General features: G+C 41.0%; 1 protein-coding gene across 1 annotated transcript in view; it reads left to right on the forward strand.

The window, feature by feature from the left end:
* Positions 1–4927: 4927 nt before the first annotated feature.
* Positions 4928–19649, forward strand: part of ATF3 (activating transcription factor 3) — a 58306-nt gene continuing 43584 nt past the window's right edge. The window contains exon 1 of the mRNA XM_040263129.1: positions 4928–5027. Coding sequence (XP_040119063.1) covers positions 4954–5027 — 74 coding nt within the window. The 5' untranslated portion in view covers positions 4928–4953. The remainder of the gene's footprint in view (positions 5028–19649) is intronic.

The raw sequence follows: 19649 nt of genomic DNA on the forward strand, positions 1-19649 counted from the left end.
GCCCAGAAGCCCCAGAACCTCCTCCTGGAAGCCCTCCTTGCTTAACCAGAATCAGCTCTTGACCCAAAAGTCGAGAAGTTTTCCATGGCCCTTGACTGCCTACTCCTTCACTTACACCTCTGCTGACAGAGAAAGGCTGTGGTTTGAATGTCTGATAATTCATCAACTTGGGCCCCCCTGGCCCTTTTATCAGTATTTTTTGACCTTGTCCAAATTCTCCTGTTAGGTGTGCGACCTGGAACAAGAAACTCTATGGATGTGAACTTTGTGAACTGGTACCCACCCCTCCTTTTAGGCTAATGTTGCCTGTGGACGTTCCCGGAGGCAGGAACCCCGTCCCGTGCTTCGCCACTGAGCACAATCTCACTCGGGACGAAGAATCCCCTGAGGTTTACCGTGTGGCAGGTTTGTTCGTTATACTCCCTCCGCTCTTTTTAATTCTCTCTTCTCTCTGAGATGGTTGTTATTCTCCCCATTTTACGGATGAGAAAGGGAATCCGGGCACAGCAGGATTAAGCATGTTTCCCTAGGTTACACAGCTTAAGGAACAGCAACCTGAAAGTCACTCCCAAGTCAGTTGGACTCCAAGTTAGTGTTTTTGGTGATGAAGGTGGGCTATGATACTATGTTTTATTCTGGGTGTATTGAGTCCTGGAGAGTAGTTTTTCCCCTTTAACGCAATTCCACTGCCTCTGAACAGGTAACCCAACTAGTAACCCCAGCCTGCGGATACAGGAGAGCGAGACCTCAGGGCCTGGCCTGCATGAGGGTAAGATGAGTGAAGAGGCGCTTCCTCTCGGGTGTGCTTCCTGTACCTGCGGGCCCCCGAGAGAGAGAGGGCACCTCCTTGAGGTTTGTACTCTAGGCACCTCACTCACCACACCCTAGTCCCAGCCCTGCCAGCCTACCCTTGGCTCTGTTTTCTCTTTGGAAACTAGAGAGGGCATCCCGCTTAATGCATCCTGGTCTGGCACGCCAGCGTCCAGTTCTGCCCCAGTGCTGAAGAAATACCTTGTTTCTCCTGCATCATAATCTCCTCTCTGTAAAGCAGCGATTTCCTATTGAAACAGCATCGTCATGCCAAGACGAAATGAGACAACAGCTTCTTACAGTTTTGAGCAAAACGCTGCTGCCTGTGTCCTGGAAGTGGAGGTGGGCCGTGAGCCGCTATCACTGGTAGACTCTGACAGTCGTTACTGGTCTTTGGCTGAGCGTCAGTCACAAGCACGTCCTCAGGTCACACCTGCCAGGTCTATCAGGGCTGCCTTCCTCCCCCGGCTCAGCCCCCAGAGACATTTAGAACTGACCCCTCTCCCCTAATACCCAGTCTCCACCCACCACCCAGCTCTCTTTGTGTGCCCTGCTCCTGGCCCCCGCATCAGGCTGATGAAGTCACTGCCGCGGCTCTTCCTGTTCTCTGAGTTTTCTGGAGCCTCTGACCGAACACCCTGTGTGTCTCCGATGGCAGCCTTGGGAGAAGATGGAGAACACCACCAGCTGTGGCCAGCGGCTCTCCCTCTGTATGGGGCTGGACACGCAGACGTGGAAGCTTAGAGCAGTAGGGGACCTTCAGGCCAGCCAGGCCAGCCCCTGTTTTACCACCAGGGAACTGAGGTCCGGGTGAAGTGACCTGCCCAGGGCCATGTGGCCTGTTATGCAGAGAGTCCCAGTCACTTGATTAGCAGCTCACTGTGCCTTTCACGGTTCACCCTCTGTTAGGAGTCTCAGGTGAAACAGTGAGCATAAATGTGCACAGGGACCTTCCCGACCCAGGGATCACACCTGTGTCTCCCGCACTGCAGGCAGGGTCTTTACCATCTGAGCCAACTTAGGCGCATTTCCCAGTGGAATGAGAACAACAGTGAGTTGGACTGCCGGTTTTAAACCTTCGGTAATCAAGATGTTGCGTGTCATTCAGGTTTTGATTATTTTATCTCCCAGCCTTTACTTCCCGTCATTTTCCTATCCCCCAAAAACCTCATTAAATGTTGTTAAGAACCATCAGTGTAATTGGCCACTAACCTGGAAGGACTGTGATCTCCAGCAGACAGCCCCAGCAAAGAAAGGAGCAGGGATCCTGGGTCTGTTCCCAACCGTGGTGGTGACTCACTGGATGATACAAAGCAAAGTGCTTCTTTTTTGTGGGGGCAAAATGGAGAATGGCACTCACAGCCACTTGCCTAAGAAGTGCAGGTTGTGATGTAGGGAGCCGTTGGCAGGCTCCCAGCATAGCGGAAGCCCAGGGGTCTCTGGGTATACCCAGGTCCTTGATGACCGCTTAGCAGTGGCTGCAGGGTTAACGCTGAGCTCTGTCTTACTTGAGCACCAGCCTCCAGTGGAGCCACTAAGATGGTTGGGCGTGATTATGGCACTTGCCCTTCGTGATGTCATTCTCATTGGTTAAGAATGCACCCTGGTTATTCCTAACTCCACTTTAATAACGTGTTATAGATCTGCCCTCCAGGAATTTATTTGAAGCTTTCTTTAATCTATTTTTATTTCAGCTTGTACAGCGTGTTCAGGCAACAAGGAGGTTTACCATCTTTGTAAAAGCACTAAAGGGGTTCCCTGGTGGTTCAGTGGTAAAGAATCCGCCTGCCGATGCAGGAGACATGGATTCAATCTGTGGGTCGGGAAGGCCCCTTGGAGAAGGAAATGGCAACCCACACCAGTATTCTTGCCTGGGAAATCTCATGGACAAAGGAGCCTGGCGAGCTACAGTCCATTGGGGTCACAAATGAGTTGGACACGACTTAGCAACTAAAGAACAACGACAAAAAAAAACACACCAAAACACAGAAAGCGCTATATAAGAACTTTTATTGTAATCATACCAATAATTTTTTAAATTATAATGGTAAATGTAATTAATTATAATTGGGTGATGCTAATTCAGATGGTCTCACAGGCTTATTTTTAGTCACTGTGTTTGCCTTTGTTTTTGTCTCCACACTCACACACACACCCCAGCAAAAAGTCTTTATTCATGGGGCGGGGTACTGTGATAGATGTGAGTGCATGCAAATTTACATATACACGTTCAGTGTCCTCTAGAGACTTTCCATCTAAGACCGACACAGAGGAGGTACTCAGTAAATACTTTTGGGTGGTTGGATGGCTGGAATTAAAAAAAGAAAAGAAAACCCGTGTGGTAACTGGTGAGACATATAAGGAATGATTGTGTTGGGGGCTGGAGGGTAAACATTGGGCTGAAAGAAGAAGGGAACGTGAGATGGTTTGGCCATGTGCATGTATGAGCTCTCCTCAGATTGCCTTAGTGCTTGTTCTTGAGGAATAGCTGGTTCCCAGGCTGCGAAATTATGCATAGCAAGGGAGACCAAAGTGGCACCCCCTGACAGGTGCCATGTGGGTGGCAGTAGTGAGGAGGTAGGTATGAGGTCCAGGAGAGAAAGACCAGTTCCTGTGGCTATTTCTGTTTTTAATGTGAACCACGATAGAATGAATGGTTCAGCGGGTAAAGAATCCGCCTGCAGTGCAGGAGACTCGGGTTCGATTTTTAGGTCGGGATGATCCCGTGGAGAAGGAAATGGCAAGCCATGGCAGTATTCTTGCCTGGAGAATCCCATGGACAGAGGAGCCTGGTGGGCTATAGTCCAAAGGGTTGCAAAGAGTCTGAGCCACTAAGCACACACACATAGTAGAATGAAATTTTTAAAGCTAGGTGATTCAGCAGGTGAATGGACAGATAAATGGTGGTACTTCCAGACAATGGAATATTATTCAGCACCAAAAATAAAGAGAGCCATGAAAAGACACAGAAGAACAGTAAATGCATATCACTAAGTCAAAGGAGCCAACCTGCAAAGGCTACATACTGTGTGGTTCCAATCATATGACATTCTGGGAAAGACAAAGCTATGAAGACAGTAAAAATGTGAGCGCTTGCAAAGGGTTAGAAGGGAGGGAGGGATGAATTGGGGAAGCACAGAGGATTTTTAGGACAGTGAAGCTATTCTGTGATATTCAGTGATATATACATTCATCATACATTTGTCCAAACCCACAGAATGTGCATCCACAAGAATGAACTGTCATGTAAACTGGACTTTGGGGATTATGATATGTCAGTGTAGGCTCTTCTGTTGTAACAAATATACCATTCTGGTACATCTAAGTTGAGGAGAGTAGGTGAGTATGGGTAAGGGGCACATGGGAAAAACTGTACTTTCTGCTCAGTTTTGCTGTAAATCTATAACTGCTCTACAAAATAAAGTCTCTTTTTAAAAAAATTCAGGTGAGGTGATGACACTCTTCTGTAGGTAGAGTTCAGTCCATCCTGGGGTCACAGAGACTTGGGCTGGCGTCTGAGCCCCACCACGATCAGCTCTGCAACTTTGGGAAAGTCCTTAACCCCTCTGACCTCAGTTTCTCTAACTCCACAGGATTGTCTTGTCTTCCTCAGGGCATTTGGAAAATTAAATAAAAAAACATATGTAAAATGTCTAACAGTACTTAGGTTATGCAAGTAAATATATACAACCCCCTCCCCAATTCCCCGCTTAATGACTCTGATGATTAAACATCCTGATGGCTACTAATTTCAAAGTCAGGCCAGTGGAGGAAAGTCATCTGGGATGAAAGCGACCTTCTCCCAGGAAGGGCACCTGTGTATGGGACTGGACATGTGTGTGCTCACATGCTTGGTCACAGATGCTGACCACAGAGTGCCAGGCATGAACTTGAGCCCTGAGAGGCAGCCTCAAGCCCCTCACTCAGCTTTCTCCTGTGAAAAGGTCAGGATGATGGAAGTCTGTCATATTTAGCTGATGGCTCGCAGAGAAGGCTCGATGAGTTAGTCACCTATGATATGACATCATATTGCCACTCAATATAGTAACAGCTGTTGGTTGCTTTGGGGGGCAGGGGGCGGAGTTAGCTCTTCTCTACCAACCATGCCTCAAGGATAAATTGGATGGCACCAGAAGGGGAGACATGCCGAGGAGAAATCCTCCTCTAAACAGGGTGTTCCGCAGCTCCCTAAGGATTTTCGGCACCCACTTCAAAATGTGAGTCTTGACTTTTCTCTGTCTTTGGGGCCAAGCCGGGGAAATGCCATGGCAGAAAGGTGTTTGGTCAGGAAACCTCTAGCTAGGGGGACATACCCAGCATGGCCAAGGTCAGCCTCACCCTAGAGAGAAGTGGGAAAGTGAGTTCCATGCACCAGCCCCGTGATACCTCTACGTCACCCAAAGGAGTGGTCCAAGGGTAGGTGATCAGAAGGCCTAGAGTGAGGGTGCTGAAGAATCTCTAGGTTGGATTGGGCATTTTACCCCTCATAGGTTACATAACTACAGTGGGGTCAAATGAAGGCAATGTTGAAATGCCTTTGAAATGAGCCTGGATGAAGCCATGGTTTGAGGGTACCACCAATCATTGCCATAGTTAATCTGGGGTATTGATCAGTCATACCATCTTGGGAAGCCACTGGATGCGGTTAACCCTTTCCTTCCAGTGAATTTTCCTCCTTGACATCTCTGCCTCCTGTGGGGTCTTGTTCTTTGGGAATAGAATGCTTTTTTTTTTTTTTTAAATCAGCAGTGTAGCTGCCTAAACTATGGAAAACAGACTCTTCCCAGGTCTAACCTGGGGTAAGTCTAGAGTGAGGAAATAATGAGGCCAGAGGGAAAAAGCCCTGGATCAGGAGTCAGGAGACCCTGTCTGGCAGCTTCTCCTGTCACTTTCTGAGCCTGTGACCTTGGGCAGGTCACTGCCTCTCTGTAGATTACAGCCAACTAAGAATCTTACTTGGCTGTAAAAATATATATACTCTTGGGGTCCTTTAACCCCAACTGGCATTGTCCAGTCCTCTAGATATGGACTCCCCGCTCTCTGTTGGCAGAGCAGGAAGGGCCCCACAGTCTGAGTGTGTGACTCTGTCCCTCACTGTGTGACCTTGCACAAGGACACCCCTTCCCTGACCTCTGTTTCCCCACTTATAAAATAGGCATTATCATGAGACACGGGTGAGATAAGGAACCTGGAAGCCTTCTCCGGAGGGAGGCACCATAACCATGTATTTAAATGATTTCCTGAGTTCGGAGGGGGAAGGCAGGCTGAGAGGGGACGCTGGGGTTGCTGGGGGGCTGGTCTGCGACCAGGACTAGAGCAGGGGGCGGTAGCAGTGTGGTTACCAAGACCCCGAAAACCTCCAACCCGGTGCTACTCAGTTCCTCTTCATTTCCCAGCATCTAGGAAACAATCCAGAGCTTGTAAGTGATGCTGAGCACAGCCCAAGAGAGTGGCTGCAAACTTTAGGCCGAGGGGTGTCGCGCTTGCCCAGTGGGCACAGCGCCAAAGCTAAAAAGCCCAGGGGAGCCGGGCACCGTCAGGGGTCCCCGTGCGAATGAGCCCCCGCCGCCGCCGCCGCCGATTTCCTCCGGCTGTTCCGGGATGATGGTCCTCCGTGCTCCTCCTGGGCTGCCCGGCATCACCTCCTACGGGTGTGAAGACAGGTCCCAGGGGAGCCCGGGAAATACCATCACGACTGTGTATTCACGAGTGACCTGTCTCAACCCATCCCGGCGGGAAAATCAGAGCTGTCTAGAGGAAACTCGCCAAATTCTTGTTTATTCTTCACGTAAACGGATTAACCTAGGGTTAGCGATTTTGTTCTGACTCTGCCTTTCATGTTGCAGCTAAAATGAAATCAGCCACTCTTTGAAGCCGTTCTTTGAGCCATAAGCATTCATTTCTCTTCTCTCCTCCCCGAGAAGGGGTTTCTCTCTTTTTAAATTCTGCCCCCCACCGTTCCCCGCCCCCCACTCCAAGCCTCAGGAGCTGAGAGGCTGGCGGGAGGCGTGACTGCCATAGGAGCAGCGTGTGGTCCCCCTGCTGACTCATCTGACATTAACATAATTATGTTTCAGGAGTCAAAGTGATTTTCAAACTATGAGTAATGCGCGGTATTAGAGAGAATGTTTACAAGGCAGCAGTTCAGCACACTGAGGGCGCCAGCAGCTGCTAACAGCTGAAAGGAGTAAAGGAATAAGGAAAATGCTCTCAGGAAAGAGAACTTTTCTTTCTGGGTTCTTCTTCCTTGGAAAGGATTCAGATTTCTTGAAAGGCAGGTGAATGCAGAGTTCCCGGAAGAAGGGTCCAGATGGAGCATTTTTTAGCCGAATACCTGGATGCCTGGTCATTTTGTATTAAAAAAAATTGTTAAGCTTTTTCACAGTCTTAGTTTTCATATGACCGACCCTAGGGAAAGATGGATTTAAAGATTTCAGCAAATTATTTCTTAAAGCTGATATATTACCAGCATTAATAATAATAATAATTCTAAAATTGTGTGAAAAATAGGCTAGTTCTTCTAAGAAAGGAATAGGGGCACAAATCATTTCCTGAATATTAAAGACTCAGAGCAGAAGCCCGCGGTGAAGTGAGTACTTTCTTAAAGCACCTTTGTGTAATTAGTAAGAGAAACGTTTGACAGCCAGTTGAGCTCCGTCAGCCAACTGTTTAGACCTCTGGAGAGAAAAGCTGAGCTCCAGTTGTGATCCAGAGCTATGTCTGTCCTCTGCCTCAGTTTCCCCGTCTCATAATGGGAAAGTTAATAACACTTGGTCTGCCTGCCAGAGAGGATGAACCTTGAGCTCTGGGAGGGCAGAATCAGTACCTGTCTACTGTACCCGCCCCCACCCCATGTCTGACCTGGAACTTGCCCATAGTAAGTGCTCAGTAACTGTTTGCAGAATTAATGAATAAGAGCTTTCAACTTCAGAGCTCTGCCCTTCTGTTTATTTGGTCTTCTTGCCTTGATCTTCCTGCCTTTAGTTCCTTCTGCCCAGGGCAGGGGGGCTCAGCAAATAGACTCGTCTACTGAGGCACCAGCACTACTAAGGAAAAGTAACCGCTAACATCCCCTGGGCTACCCACTAAAATCCGATGGAAGTGCAACACTGCACTCAGAAACTCTTTTGGAAAAGGCTCTCCAAAACATGGCGGTCATTTTGTTTCTGTGTTAGAGGTGCATCAGGAGAACCGTTAGGTTTAATTTCGCTTGCTGAATCTTGAACTGAGGTCATCACTGCAGGTGTAAGAACAATGGAGCCAACTTAGGCTGAGGCATTGTGATGGCAGGTGAAAGATACGTAGTTGGACTGGATAAACTCTTGGAAAATACAGGTTCCACTCAGATACATGCTTGAAGGTATAAAAGAAGAAATTTTTAGGAAAGATTAATTCTGCTATTCCCCCTCACCTGCCCTCAATGGGAAAAACATTCACTTTCCTGTTCATACAGGCAAGAGCAGATTTCCAGATGCTGTTAGGGCTTCAAGGATAGCTCGTTCTCTTGTTCTTTCCATTCCTGCTTCAGCTTCTTGGCCTTGTCTCTTTCTTGTCCCCCTTGCCGCCATCCCTCAATAAATTCTTTCCTTCTCTTCTGGCTCCCATGTTGCTTTCTCTCCAAAGCATTTCGTCTCATCCTGTAAAATGTCTAAGGGTTTCTAACCAATTGTCATTCACATGGTGAGCAGTCAATAAAAGTTGTTGTTTTTAATGTAAAAAAGAACACATCTTAAACTAATTATAAGCTCATGTATAAATTGTTTACAAAGAAATTGTTCATTATTTTTAAGGTAGCAAGCTTAATCATACACAGAAATGCTCCTGTTCACTTTGGAATGTCTTTGATGAAGCAGTAAAAATCAATTCTATCAAATCGCATCCCTTGACTACCCTACCTTTGAGTATTCTATATTTGCATCGTGGAAAAAAAAGGAGTGGCCCCCAGCAAAGAATTCACACTAAGAACCCTAACCTGCCCTCAACTGAGAGGCCCAGCTGTGTTTTTTGTGGACTATCTGCATTAACTGATTTCTCCTCTCCCCACCCATGGAAATAATATTCTTAGGCTTACTTTAAGCAGTAAATATAAACCAGTTTATTCATGACTAATCAGTCCAAAAATGGTTGTAAAAGAGGGTCAGGACATATGGTTCTATCCCGAACATCTGAAGATGATGCCAGGAAAGAAAACCTGTGGGCTCCCAGTGGCTGTCATTTGGTGCTTGCTGCCCTAGGCATGCTCTCCAACAGGGTAAACCCAGGTTGCCCGGTGCTTCTAAGGTTCTGAACCGCCACTGGTGTTTCAATCAGAGCCACATGTCCAGGACAGTCTTGATTTCACACCTCCTACTCCATTGTTTGGTACGCTAATGCTTGCCAGGCTGGGAACCCTAATGTGGGGTTGGATGACACAGTCCCTATGCATTAAGGCTTCTTAAGTAAAAAGACTCTTCACTTTTGATCTTGATATATTTTATAAATATTTGTAAATGATTTAATGCTCATGTGTGTGTTAGTTGCTCGGTCATGTCCGACTCTTTGTGACCCCATGGACTGCAGCCCACCAGGCTCCTTTGTCCATGGGATTCTCCAGGCAAGAGTACTGGAGTGGGTTGCCATTTCCTTCTCCAAATGTTCACGTAGTAGTGTTGTTAAGTTAGTAGCAAGTTGCTGAACATTTGAGATTCAAATGTTTAACATATATTCTAAAATAAACTTGGGCTGTTTAGACCCCTCATAGACTAAACTCATTCTAATTTTCCCCCATATTCTCCCTTTATATCTTTTCCCTTTCTTTCCTTCCCTCTCTTCCTTCTTTTCTCTTTCTTATGTTTTGTTTATTCCTTTTAGAAGATGTCTCCCTAAAAAAATATAACTAGAAGAAGATAAGAAAAGCTAATTAAGTCACCTGGGTCTGGATGGATTATTTTCATCATGCATTTTTTTGACTGTTTCAATTTCTGATCATGTGCCTATATAATTTTTCCAAATTTAAAATTAAAAAAAAAAAAAGGTTAACTGAAACAGTTTTTTACACTTTCTCTTTTTATTTTTTTACATGTCTTTTCCCCCTCAAATTTGAGGCTAGCCTATTTGTTCTTCCCAGAACAGCTTCCAAAGGGAAATGGGGAACAAGGAAAGTTGATAGGAGCCAAATGCCCATGTGTCCACAGCATGGATACAAGGGAATGGGTTAGCCTAACAGGATCAAGGAATTTTTGGCCTTTTTTCCTTTTTTTCCTAACTCAAGATGTAAACATATTTCCACACCATTAATTATTTTACGACATCATTTCACATGGTTGTGCATGAGTGCTAAATTATATTAATATCTTGTACTGTAACATTTCATTAATACTCTGTATTAAACATTTGTGTAACACCAGATTTGTCAGTGTTACAAATGATGCTGCAATAAACATTTTTGTAGCTAAATCCTTGTGCATAACTGTTCTTGTTCTCATTAAATATCTCTTCTCAAAGGAGAATAAATATATTTCTCAAAGGAAAATAAATCAAAAGGCATACAACTCCTAGGGCCTTTGATGTGTATATTGCTCCGGATACAATTTAAAATTTCTGTAAACAAGAGAAAATTTCTGTAAACAAGAGGAAATTTCCTTTATGTTTGTTAAGTTTTATTTACAATTTATGAACTTTTTGTTTGGAGTCTTTGCCCTCATATCTGTTGGTAGCTTAATATTTGCAATGATTTAGAATGTTTTACACATATAACAAATATATAGACAAAACCCTCCTTTTCTAATATTTTTTTAAAACATAATTAATCTCTGGCTTGATATTTGCATTTAGTGTTGGTTATATTTATATGTTTTTGATACACAAAGATTTTGGGGTTTAAAGTAATCAGGGCTTCCCTAGTGGCTTAGATCTATCAATATTTTCTTTTCTGAAGAATGACCCTTTCCACATGGAACTGTGAAATTTATTTCATATTTCCCTCTAATAAAAAAGTTTTAAAGATAAAGTTTACATACATATTTACAGTGAAATTCTCAAATCTCAAGTCGGTTATTCATTGAGTTTTGATAAATGAAAATGCATAAATCTACAAAGATTTAAAAATTCAAAGTGTACGATTTCTCTTTAAGCTGGTGGTTGCACATATTGAAGAATAGATGTTAATCATTAATATATTCACATAATATATTTAACCAGTGGATTGTACATTTTAAATGGGTGAAGTGTATGGCATGTGAATTTTATCCAAATTAAACTATTAAAATATGTGTATAAAAAAATTACTATCATCCCAGAAAGTACCCCAGTGTCCCTCCCCCATAGATCCTTACTCTCAGTGTACACCAAAGGCAACTGCAGCATTTAGTTTCTTCTCTGTTTTGCCTGGTTTAGAACTTTATATAAATGGAATCATGCAGCATAAACTCTTTTGTGTAAAGTTTGTTTCACTCAACATATTTAAAAAATTCATCTGTGTTGGTGTGTTCCAAGAGTTTCTTTTGATCGTCAAGAGTAATATTTCATTATGTGTCTATATTACAGTTGCGTGTCCGTCCTCTACTGATGGACATCTGAACTATTTCCAGTTTGGGGCCATTAGGAACATTCTTGTCCATGCACTTTTATGGGCATATGCTTTCCTTTCCTTTGGGGAAATACCTAGAGGTATTGCTGAGTCATAGTGTGAATATGCGGAGAAGGCAAGGGCACCCCACTCCAGTACTCTTGCCTGGAAAATCCCATGGATGGAAGAGCCTGGTGGGCTGCAGTCCATGGGGTCGCTAGGAGTCGGACACGACTGAGCGACTTCACATTCACTTTTCACTTTCATGCATTGGAGAAGGAAATGGCACCCCACTCCAGTGTTCTTGCCTGGAGAATCCCAGGGATGCGGGAGCCTGGTGGGCTGCCGTCTCTGGGGTCGCACAGAGTCGGACACGACTGAAGCGACTTAGCAGCAGCAGCAGCAGCGGTGTGAATATGGGCTTCCCTGGTAGCTCAGACGGTAAAGCCTGTGATGCGGGAGACCTGGGTTCAATTCCTGGGTTGGGAAGATCGCCTGGAGGAGGGCATGGCAACCCACTCTAGTATCTTGCCTGGAGAATTCCATGGACAGAGGAGCCTGGCGTATTACAATCAATGGGGTCAAAAAGAGTCGGACACAACTGAGTGACTAAACACAGCACATGGTGTGAATATATGCTTTCATTTCTTTGGGGGAAATACCTAGGGGTGGAATTGCTGAGTCAGAGGACGTATATATAGACTTAGTTTTATAAGAAACTGCCAGACTTTTTTCCAAAGTAGTTGTATCATTTTATACTCCCACCAACAATGCATCAGAGTTTCAGTTGCTCCGTATTCTCGTCAACTTTTGATGTTGTCAGTCTTTTTCATTTTAGCCATTTTCTGTTGGGTGTGCAGTGGTGGCTTATTATAGTTATAATTTACATTCCCTTGACTTAAACTACTAAACTTTTATTTTATTTATTTATTTATTTATTTTTACTAAACTTTAAAAAATGTATTTCTAGTCTTTTTAGTTTTAATGGTTTTGTATTTATATATTTACACCTATTTATCCATCTAATGTTATTTTTATTATATGCTCAGTTGCTAAGTTGTGCCCTGCTCTTTGAAGCTCCATGGACTGTAGCCCACCAGGCTCCTCTGTCCATGGGATTTCCTAGGCAAGAATACGGGAGTGGGTTGCTATTACCTTCTCCAGGGCATCTTCCTGATCCAGGGATCAAACCCATGGCTCTGCCATGTCTTCTGCTTTGCAGGTGGATTCTTAACCACTGAGCCATCTGAATCTTTAAATTTACATTTTCTTAATAGTTAACCCAGCATAGTTTATTAAATAATAATTTTTCCCTACTGACTTGCAATGCTGTGTTTATTGTAGATTAAGCTCTTGTGGTTAATATAGTTTCAGAATATCTATTCTGTGCAACTGATTTGTACATTTATGTATTTGTTCTTTTGTCAGTTCCACACCATTTTATTTACACCTGCTTTCTAAAATTGTTTAATACATGGCAGGGCCACTTTCTCATCATTCCTTTCCATGTTCAACGTTTTCTTTGCTGTTTATACCTAGTTATGCTTTCAGTAAACATTATCGTGATAATATCAAATTCTGAAAAGAATCTTATGAAATTTTTATTGAAAGTATATTGAGATACAAACTAATTTGAAAAATACTGACATTGTTGCCATGGAACAATATCCAAATTCTCTTCTGTATTTGTCAGTAACATTTTGTAGTTTTTATTATATAGATCCTTTACTTTCTCATTAAAACTATCCCAAGGAATTTAATAGAGGTTTTCAATGTCATCATTGCTCATTTTTACTACTGTAGTTTGAGTTTTTAAAGTTATACCTTCTAACTGGATAGTATTTCTATGTAGAAAATCTACTGGCTTTTGTGTCTCTTTTTTACATTTAGCAGTTTTCTGCTAGGATGTATACTGTTTAATTGGTGAGAACTTCCTTCCAGTTAAAAATCAAATAAAATTGGCAATGAACTGTATCCCTGCTTTGTTCCTGATTTTAATACTATTACCTTAGTATTTCATTCTTACAGGTGGTTTTGAAATAAATATTTTGTTATTATTAAGGAGTTCTTAAATTTCTGATCATTTTAAAATAAGGACTAGTTGACTTTTCTGCATCTGCTGAGAATCTCATTTGGATTTTCTTTTTAAACCAGTGGATGCGATATATTATACTGTTGGATTTTTCAAATATTAAGATATAAAACCTTTTCACTCTAGGTTAAATCCTTTTGGGGTTATTCTCTTGATACTCTGTTATCTGTGTTTGGATTTGTTCTCTATGTTCATAATTTGATAGATTCATTATTTTCTTTTTTGAGATATTTTTTAGGTTTTGACATCAAGGTTATCTTTGTGAAGTAAATTAGATACACGTTCCAAGTCTTTCAGTGTTTTTAAATAACTATTGAAGCATAGTAATTGCCTAATTCTAAAGATCTGAAAGATTTTCCCTATACAGTTTTCCAGGCCTAGACATTTTTTCCCAGGAGGGAATTCTCTCCATCTTTTCTTCCCTTAGTTTCTTCAGTGTGATTAATGTATTTAGGCTTAATATTTCCAATTTTTGCAATATGTGTCTTTACAGAAGATGATTTCATCTAAGTTAAAATTCATAACTTACAATTTTGCTAACTGTTATCTTATGTTTAAACTATATCCTCATCTGATGTTGAATCCCTTCTTTATATTTCTATTTTATTATTTGCAAGTTTTTCCCTTCTTTACTTTCTCTAAAGTTTGTCTATCTTATTGTTTTTAAATAAGCCCTCAAATTAATTTTATAAATTTTCCTATATTCTAACTCATTTAATCTTGTTGTTGCCTTTATTTTTTTCTTTCTCTTGACTTTTGAGGGATTTTATTTTTGTTGTTTTTGTTATTAAATCCTTGGACTGAAAGCTTTCATTTTACCTTTCCTTAAAGATAATGAAAACTTGAAGACCATGATTTCATCTTTCAGGATACTTTAATAACATTTCATAAATTTTGATATGGTGTGTTCTTATTTTAGTTATCTTCTAACTGCCATGATCTTATACTTTAATTGTTATTTTGTTTTAATTTCTATTTATTAATAGTGTTATTGCCCTGTGATCAAAGAATTCAGCTTGTGTAATTACTGCTTCTTAGATTATCTCCTGTTTATGGTTGTATGCATTGCAAATACCTTCTCCTGTTTTATAATTTCTTTCTATTGTGTTTATTTGTCTTTTTTTCTTGTGCATAATCTTTTGATTTAATGTAATCAGATATGTCCCTCTTATTTGGTGGTTTGTATGTTTGTATATTATTTAAGAAATCTTTCCCTTCTTGGTGATAATAAATGTATTTTCCTGTATTTTCTTCTCAAAGTTGCAAGCTTGCTCTCACATTTAGGTCTTTAGTCTTTATGGCTGGGTGAGTAGGAGTCTGTTTTCTCCTTTCTCCCACATGGGTAACTAGTTTTCTCAGTCCCTCTGTTTCCCCCCATTGTTTTGTGATGTACAGGGAGTTTCCTCATGTGTATAGGTCATTCCTGGGATTTTGTTCTGTTCCATTCATCTATTTATCCGTCCCCTGAGTCAATACCATCATAGTCTTTTAAAATATCAAAATATCTAATAAGACAAATCCACCTTCTTCTTCAAAGTTGTCTTGACTCTTCTTGTCCCTTTCACAAGAATTTCAGAATTATCTTATTAAGACTCACACACAAATACACACACATTTTGAGGATTTTTAATATTAAAATAGCTGTAAGCCCATAAATCTATATGGAGAAAATGGACATTTTTATGTTACTGAATACTCTAATGAACATGGTATTTCTCTAAATTTATTTAGGTCTTTATATTGTTCAATAATGCTTTTATAATTTTTTTCGCAGAGGTCTTGCACTTGTTTTAATAAATTTAATACTAAGTGTCACATAATTTCTACTATGGTGGATAGAATTCTTTTTTTCCTGTTGTATTTTGTAATTAGTGACTACTGCTAAGAATGATATTAATTTTGTGTGATCTTTCTTTCTAGCATCCTCACTGAACACCTTTTAACTCTAAGAATTTCTCTGTGAATCTTCTTGAATTCTTTATGTAGACAATTACATTTTCTACAAACAAGAACAATTTTCTTTCTCTTTTGGTCTCTGTCTCCCTCCTTTCTTTGCTATTGCAAAGAAGACCAGTCAAGACCCTTAGTATTGCACTGAATACAGGCTTATAACTGGTATCCTTATGTTATTCCTGACTTAGTGGACATGCCTCTAAAACATAACCAGTTGGTATAACATTTGTAACATTTTCATATATAGCTTTTGTCAGGTAAAGAAAGTTAACTTCTATACCTAGTTTGCAAACATTTTTCTTTAACCACAAATGAATTCTGCATTCCATGAAATGTCTTTTCTGCATTTATCAAAACAACACTAAAATATAAAAAATAAAGGAAAAGGCTTTTTGTCTCTTTTAACCTTTAGTAGGGTTTGTAACTTCAATTATACTTTCAATTTCAGACTAAGTCCTATTTGGTCATGATGTTTTCCTTAAGATTTTATATCTACATGAAAAGTGAGAGTAAATAAATTTTTCTTTACTTGTACTTTACTTGTCTGACTTTATTATCTCAAAAAATAAGTTAAATAATGCTCTTCCTTTTTTCTCCCTCATTCTCTGAAATGAGGTTTTTTTTGTTTGTTTGTTTCTAAATAGTGTTTATATTTTTGAAGATCTAATAAAACTATTTGGGCCTCGTTTCTTTGAAAGATGGAGACCTTTTGATTAACAATTTTTTTATTAGCTAAGGCTTTATTCTGATTTCATCTGAATAAATTACCAAAATTTATTTGTTCTTTCTTAAAAATTATCCATTTCTTCCACATTTCCATATTTATTGACATTAAGTTTTTAATAGCATTCTTTTAGATATTTCTCTAGCGCCATTGAATCTATTTCTAACCTCTTTTTATTCCAATTTTCTGTTTGTGGGGTTTGATTTTTTTTCCCCCCCATTTTTCAGTTTTGCTCAAGGTTTGTCTATTTCTGTAAGTTGTTTCAAGAAATCAACTTTGGGTTTTATTCATTCTCCTTAAATAATATTTATTTAATTTTTCTTCTTATATTTATGATTTTCATATTTCTGTTTAGATTTTTCTGCTATTCCTGTTTTCTTAAGTTGATCACTTTATTTACTGAATATATTTTTAAGGTATTATGTATCCATTGTTCTTTTGACTACAACAAAGGCCCCAGCACTTTTTTTTTTCTCTTTATTTTTTTATTGTAGGACAATTGCTTTACAATAGTGTGTTAGTTTCTGCTGCACAACAACATGAATCAGCTGTATGTATACACACAGCGCCTCCCTTTGAACCCATCCCCACACCATCCCACCCCTTTAGGTGGGACGAGCTGAGCTCCTGTGCCACTATTTTGCAGATGGTAGTGTATATATGTCAATCCTATTCTCCCAATTTGTCTCACCCTCCTGTTCCCTCTCTGGGTCCACATGCCCCTTCTCTGAGTCTGTCTCTTTTCATGCCCAGCAAACAGGCTCTCTGTACCATCTTTCTAGATTTCCATTCATATCTCAGCACTTTTTAGTAAACTGGTGAATCCTGCCTCCTATCTTGTTATTTTTGTGTCAGAGTTGTAATTTCACTCTTTTTAAATATTAAAAAAAGGTTTTGAGGTTGTTGTTTTTTTTTTGTTTTTGTTTTTGTTTTTGTTTTTTTTTTTGCAGTCAATAGCTGGCTATATTTACTAAAGTTTAGTTTAGTAGTTCTTTTAGTGACGGTCAGTAATTGGTAAACCCTCAGTCTTGGCATGTCTGAAATCTCTTTCTCAGGATATTGAATTCTGGATTGACAATTACTTTCTCTCTTCGCTTGGAACATATCCCTTGTCTTCTAGTATCTATTGTTGTCATGAGAAGGCTGCCATCAAACTAGTTTTCATTCGTTTGCAGGGAATTCATCTTTTATCTCTATTAACTTCAGACTATCTTTTTCCTTAATGTTCTGAAATTTTGCTACCATGTGTTTAGGTATGAATTTATTCTTATTTCCATGCTTGGTACTCAAATGTAATTTTGATTTCAAATCTTCAAGTCTGAAAATGTCTCAGAACGATCTCTTTAAATACTGCTTGAGTGTCCTCTCCTTGCTCTTCCTTCAGAATTCCCCTTAGATAATGGTCAGTGCGTGTCTCTAAATCAATCCTCCACCCCTCTGAATACTTTCTCTTTCTCTGCCTGGACTCTGGGTGTGTACCTGGCACCCTCTCCACCTTACTACTGTGCTCTTCAACTTTACTCAGACCATAAATTTTCTCATCCAGGGCATCTTAAATTTCAATGATTGCATTATTCATTTCTGAGATTTCTAGTTGAGTCTTTAAAAATAATAATAATAAACCTGGTATTGTTTTTTATCTAGTTTTATTTAATTGTTTTATAATTTCCTAATTTTTTTTATCCCTCCCTTTAGATACCTTAGGTGTACTTATTCTAATGACTTTGTTAGGCTGATTTATAAAGTTAGTCTCAATGTGGAATAAAATCTTGTCCCGATTATCGACTTCATAAAGACTGTCTTTCTGAGCATTAAGTTTCTCCATGTATTTTGGAATGGAATGTGCAGGCTGTTTCAGGTGGAAGTCATATTTGATTTGTTTCCATTTTCTTTCTCTCTTCTTCACTCATCTCTCCGTTTTCTTCCACTGTCTCAGTTCTCCCACTCAGTCCTCCAGTTCTCAACTTTAAACCAGAGCTTCTGATGGCATTTCAGGGTCACTGCTATATGGCAATGATAAGGACACTGCAGATCCAGTCACTGACTCATTCCCAAGCAGCAGGCCGTGTCTGCATCCTGCTACACTCCTAGGCCTGTGGCTTCTAGCAGTTAGAGCCCAGGCAACTCCCTGCAACCTCAGCCTCTCTTCCCAGGTTTGGGAAACTGAATTCCATGTACTTGTTGTTGTTCAGTTGCCAGTTGTGTCCAACTCTTTGCAGCCTCATGTATGCCAGGTCTCCTTGTCTCTCACCATCTCTGGTGTTTGCCCAAGTTCATGGCCATTGCATCAGTGATGCCATCCAGTCATCTCATCCTCTGACACCCTCTTCTCCTTCTGCCCTCAATCTTTCCCAGCATCAGGGACTCCACGTATTTCCCATCATAAAATCATAAGCTCCATAAGGAGAGGGACTGTATATATTTTGATCACCACTGTATACCCGGTGCATGAGATAATGCCAACATATAGTAAGCTGAATGAGTGAATGATGACTAACATGTCGTGCATGTGTGCATGGTAACTCACTTCAGTTGTGTCCCATTCTTTGCGACCCTATGCACTGGATGCCAGGGTCCTCTGTCCACGGGATTCTCCCGGCAAGAATACTCAAGCAGATTGTCATGTCCCCCTCCAAGTGAACTTCCCAGCCCAGGGATCGAACTCACGTATGCCTGTGGCTCCTGCATTACAGACAGATTCTTTACCCCTTAGCCACTGGGGAAGCCCCAGTATACTGTAAACATGAGAAAAATTTTGGAGTTGAACCTGGGACTTTGTTTACTCCCGGTCCCCCTGGAGCATGGTCAATCTAATACAGAGGATAACTGGCATCTGTAGAAGAGAAGGGACACCGGTGCCAGAGTTTAAAGACCCTGGTTTCAGGATGCCTCTGCTCCTTGCCTAGCTAAATCAGTTACTCATCCTAAGGCCAGAATTCCTCTTTTATAAAATGAACATCCATGGTTGGACGGCAGCACTCTGTGCAGATGGTGTCCAGCTTTGTCAGCCTGGATTTCAGAGTGAGAATAATAGAGCAGATCTGCAGCTGATGGATATGGAGTGTGAACAAGAAACAAATTAATTGTTTTTAAGGCACCAAGATGTTTAGAGCTGTTTGTTACCTATGTAACCCAGGCTATCCCAATGACACAATTACTTACCTGTATCACTCCTCTCCACAGAGTTTGAACTATTGGGGGGAGGATCCTCTTCTTTGCCGTACTGTTCCCCAATATTCAGTTTAGTGTGTAAATATGATCATTGTACTTTATTTTCACTACTAAGGACAGGCACATTAAAAGCCAGTAATTATCCCACAGTTGCAGTCTTCCAACATTCTGAGAAAACTGTGAACATTTGTCTAGAATCCTTAGGACACTAACACTATTTTCAGAAGTGTCACGGTGCTCTTCATGGAAATGGGAAGATAAAACTTTTGACCTGAACATAATTTAATTTTTGCATGATGACATGCAACATTATCACATGGCTCAGTGACTCAGTGATGCCCCGACAGGAAATG

This window comes from Oryx dammah, unplaced genomic scaffold (assembly GCF_014754425.2).
Source record: "Oryx dammah isolate SB20612 unplaced genomic scaffold, SCBI_Odam_1.1 HiC_scaffold_21, whole genome shotgun sequence".
In the NCBI taxonomy this organism is placed as follows: domain Eukaryota; kingdom Metazoa; phylum Chordata; class Mammalia; order Artiodactyla; family Bovidae; genus Oryx; species Oryx dammah.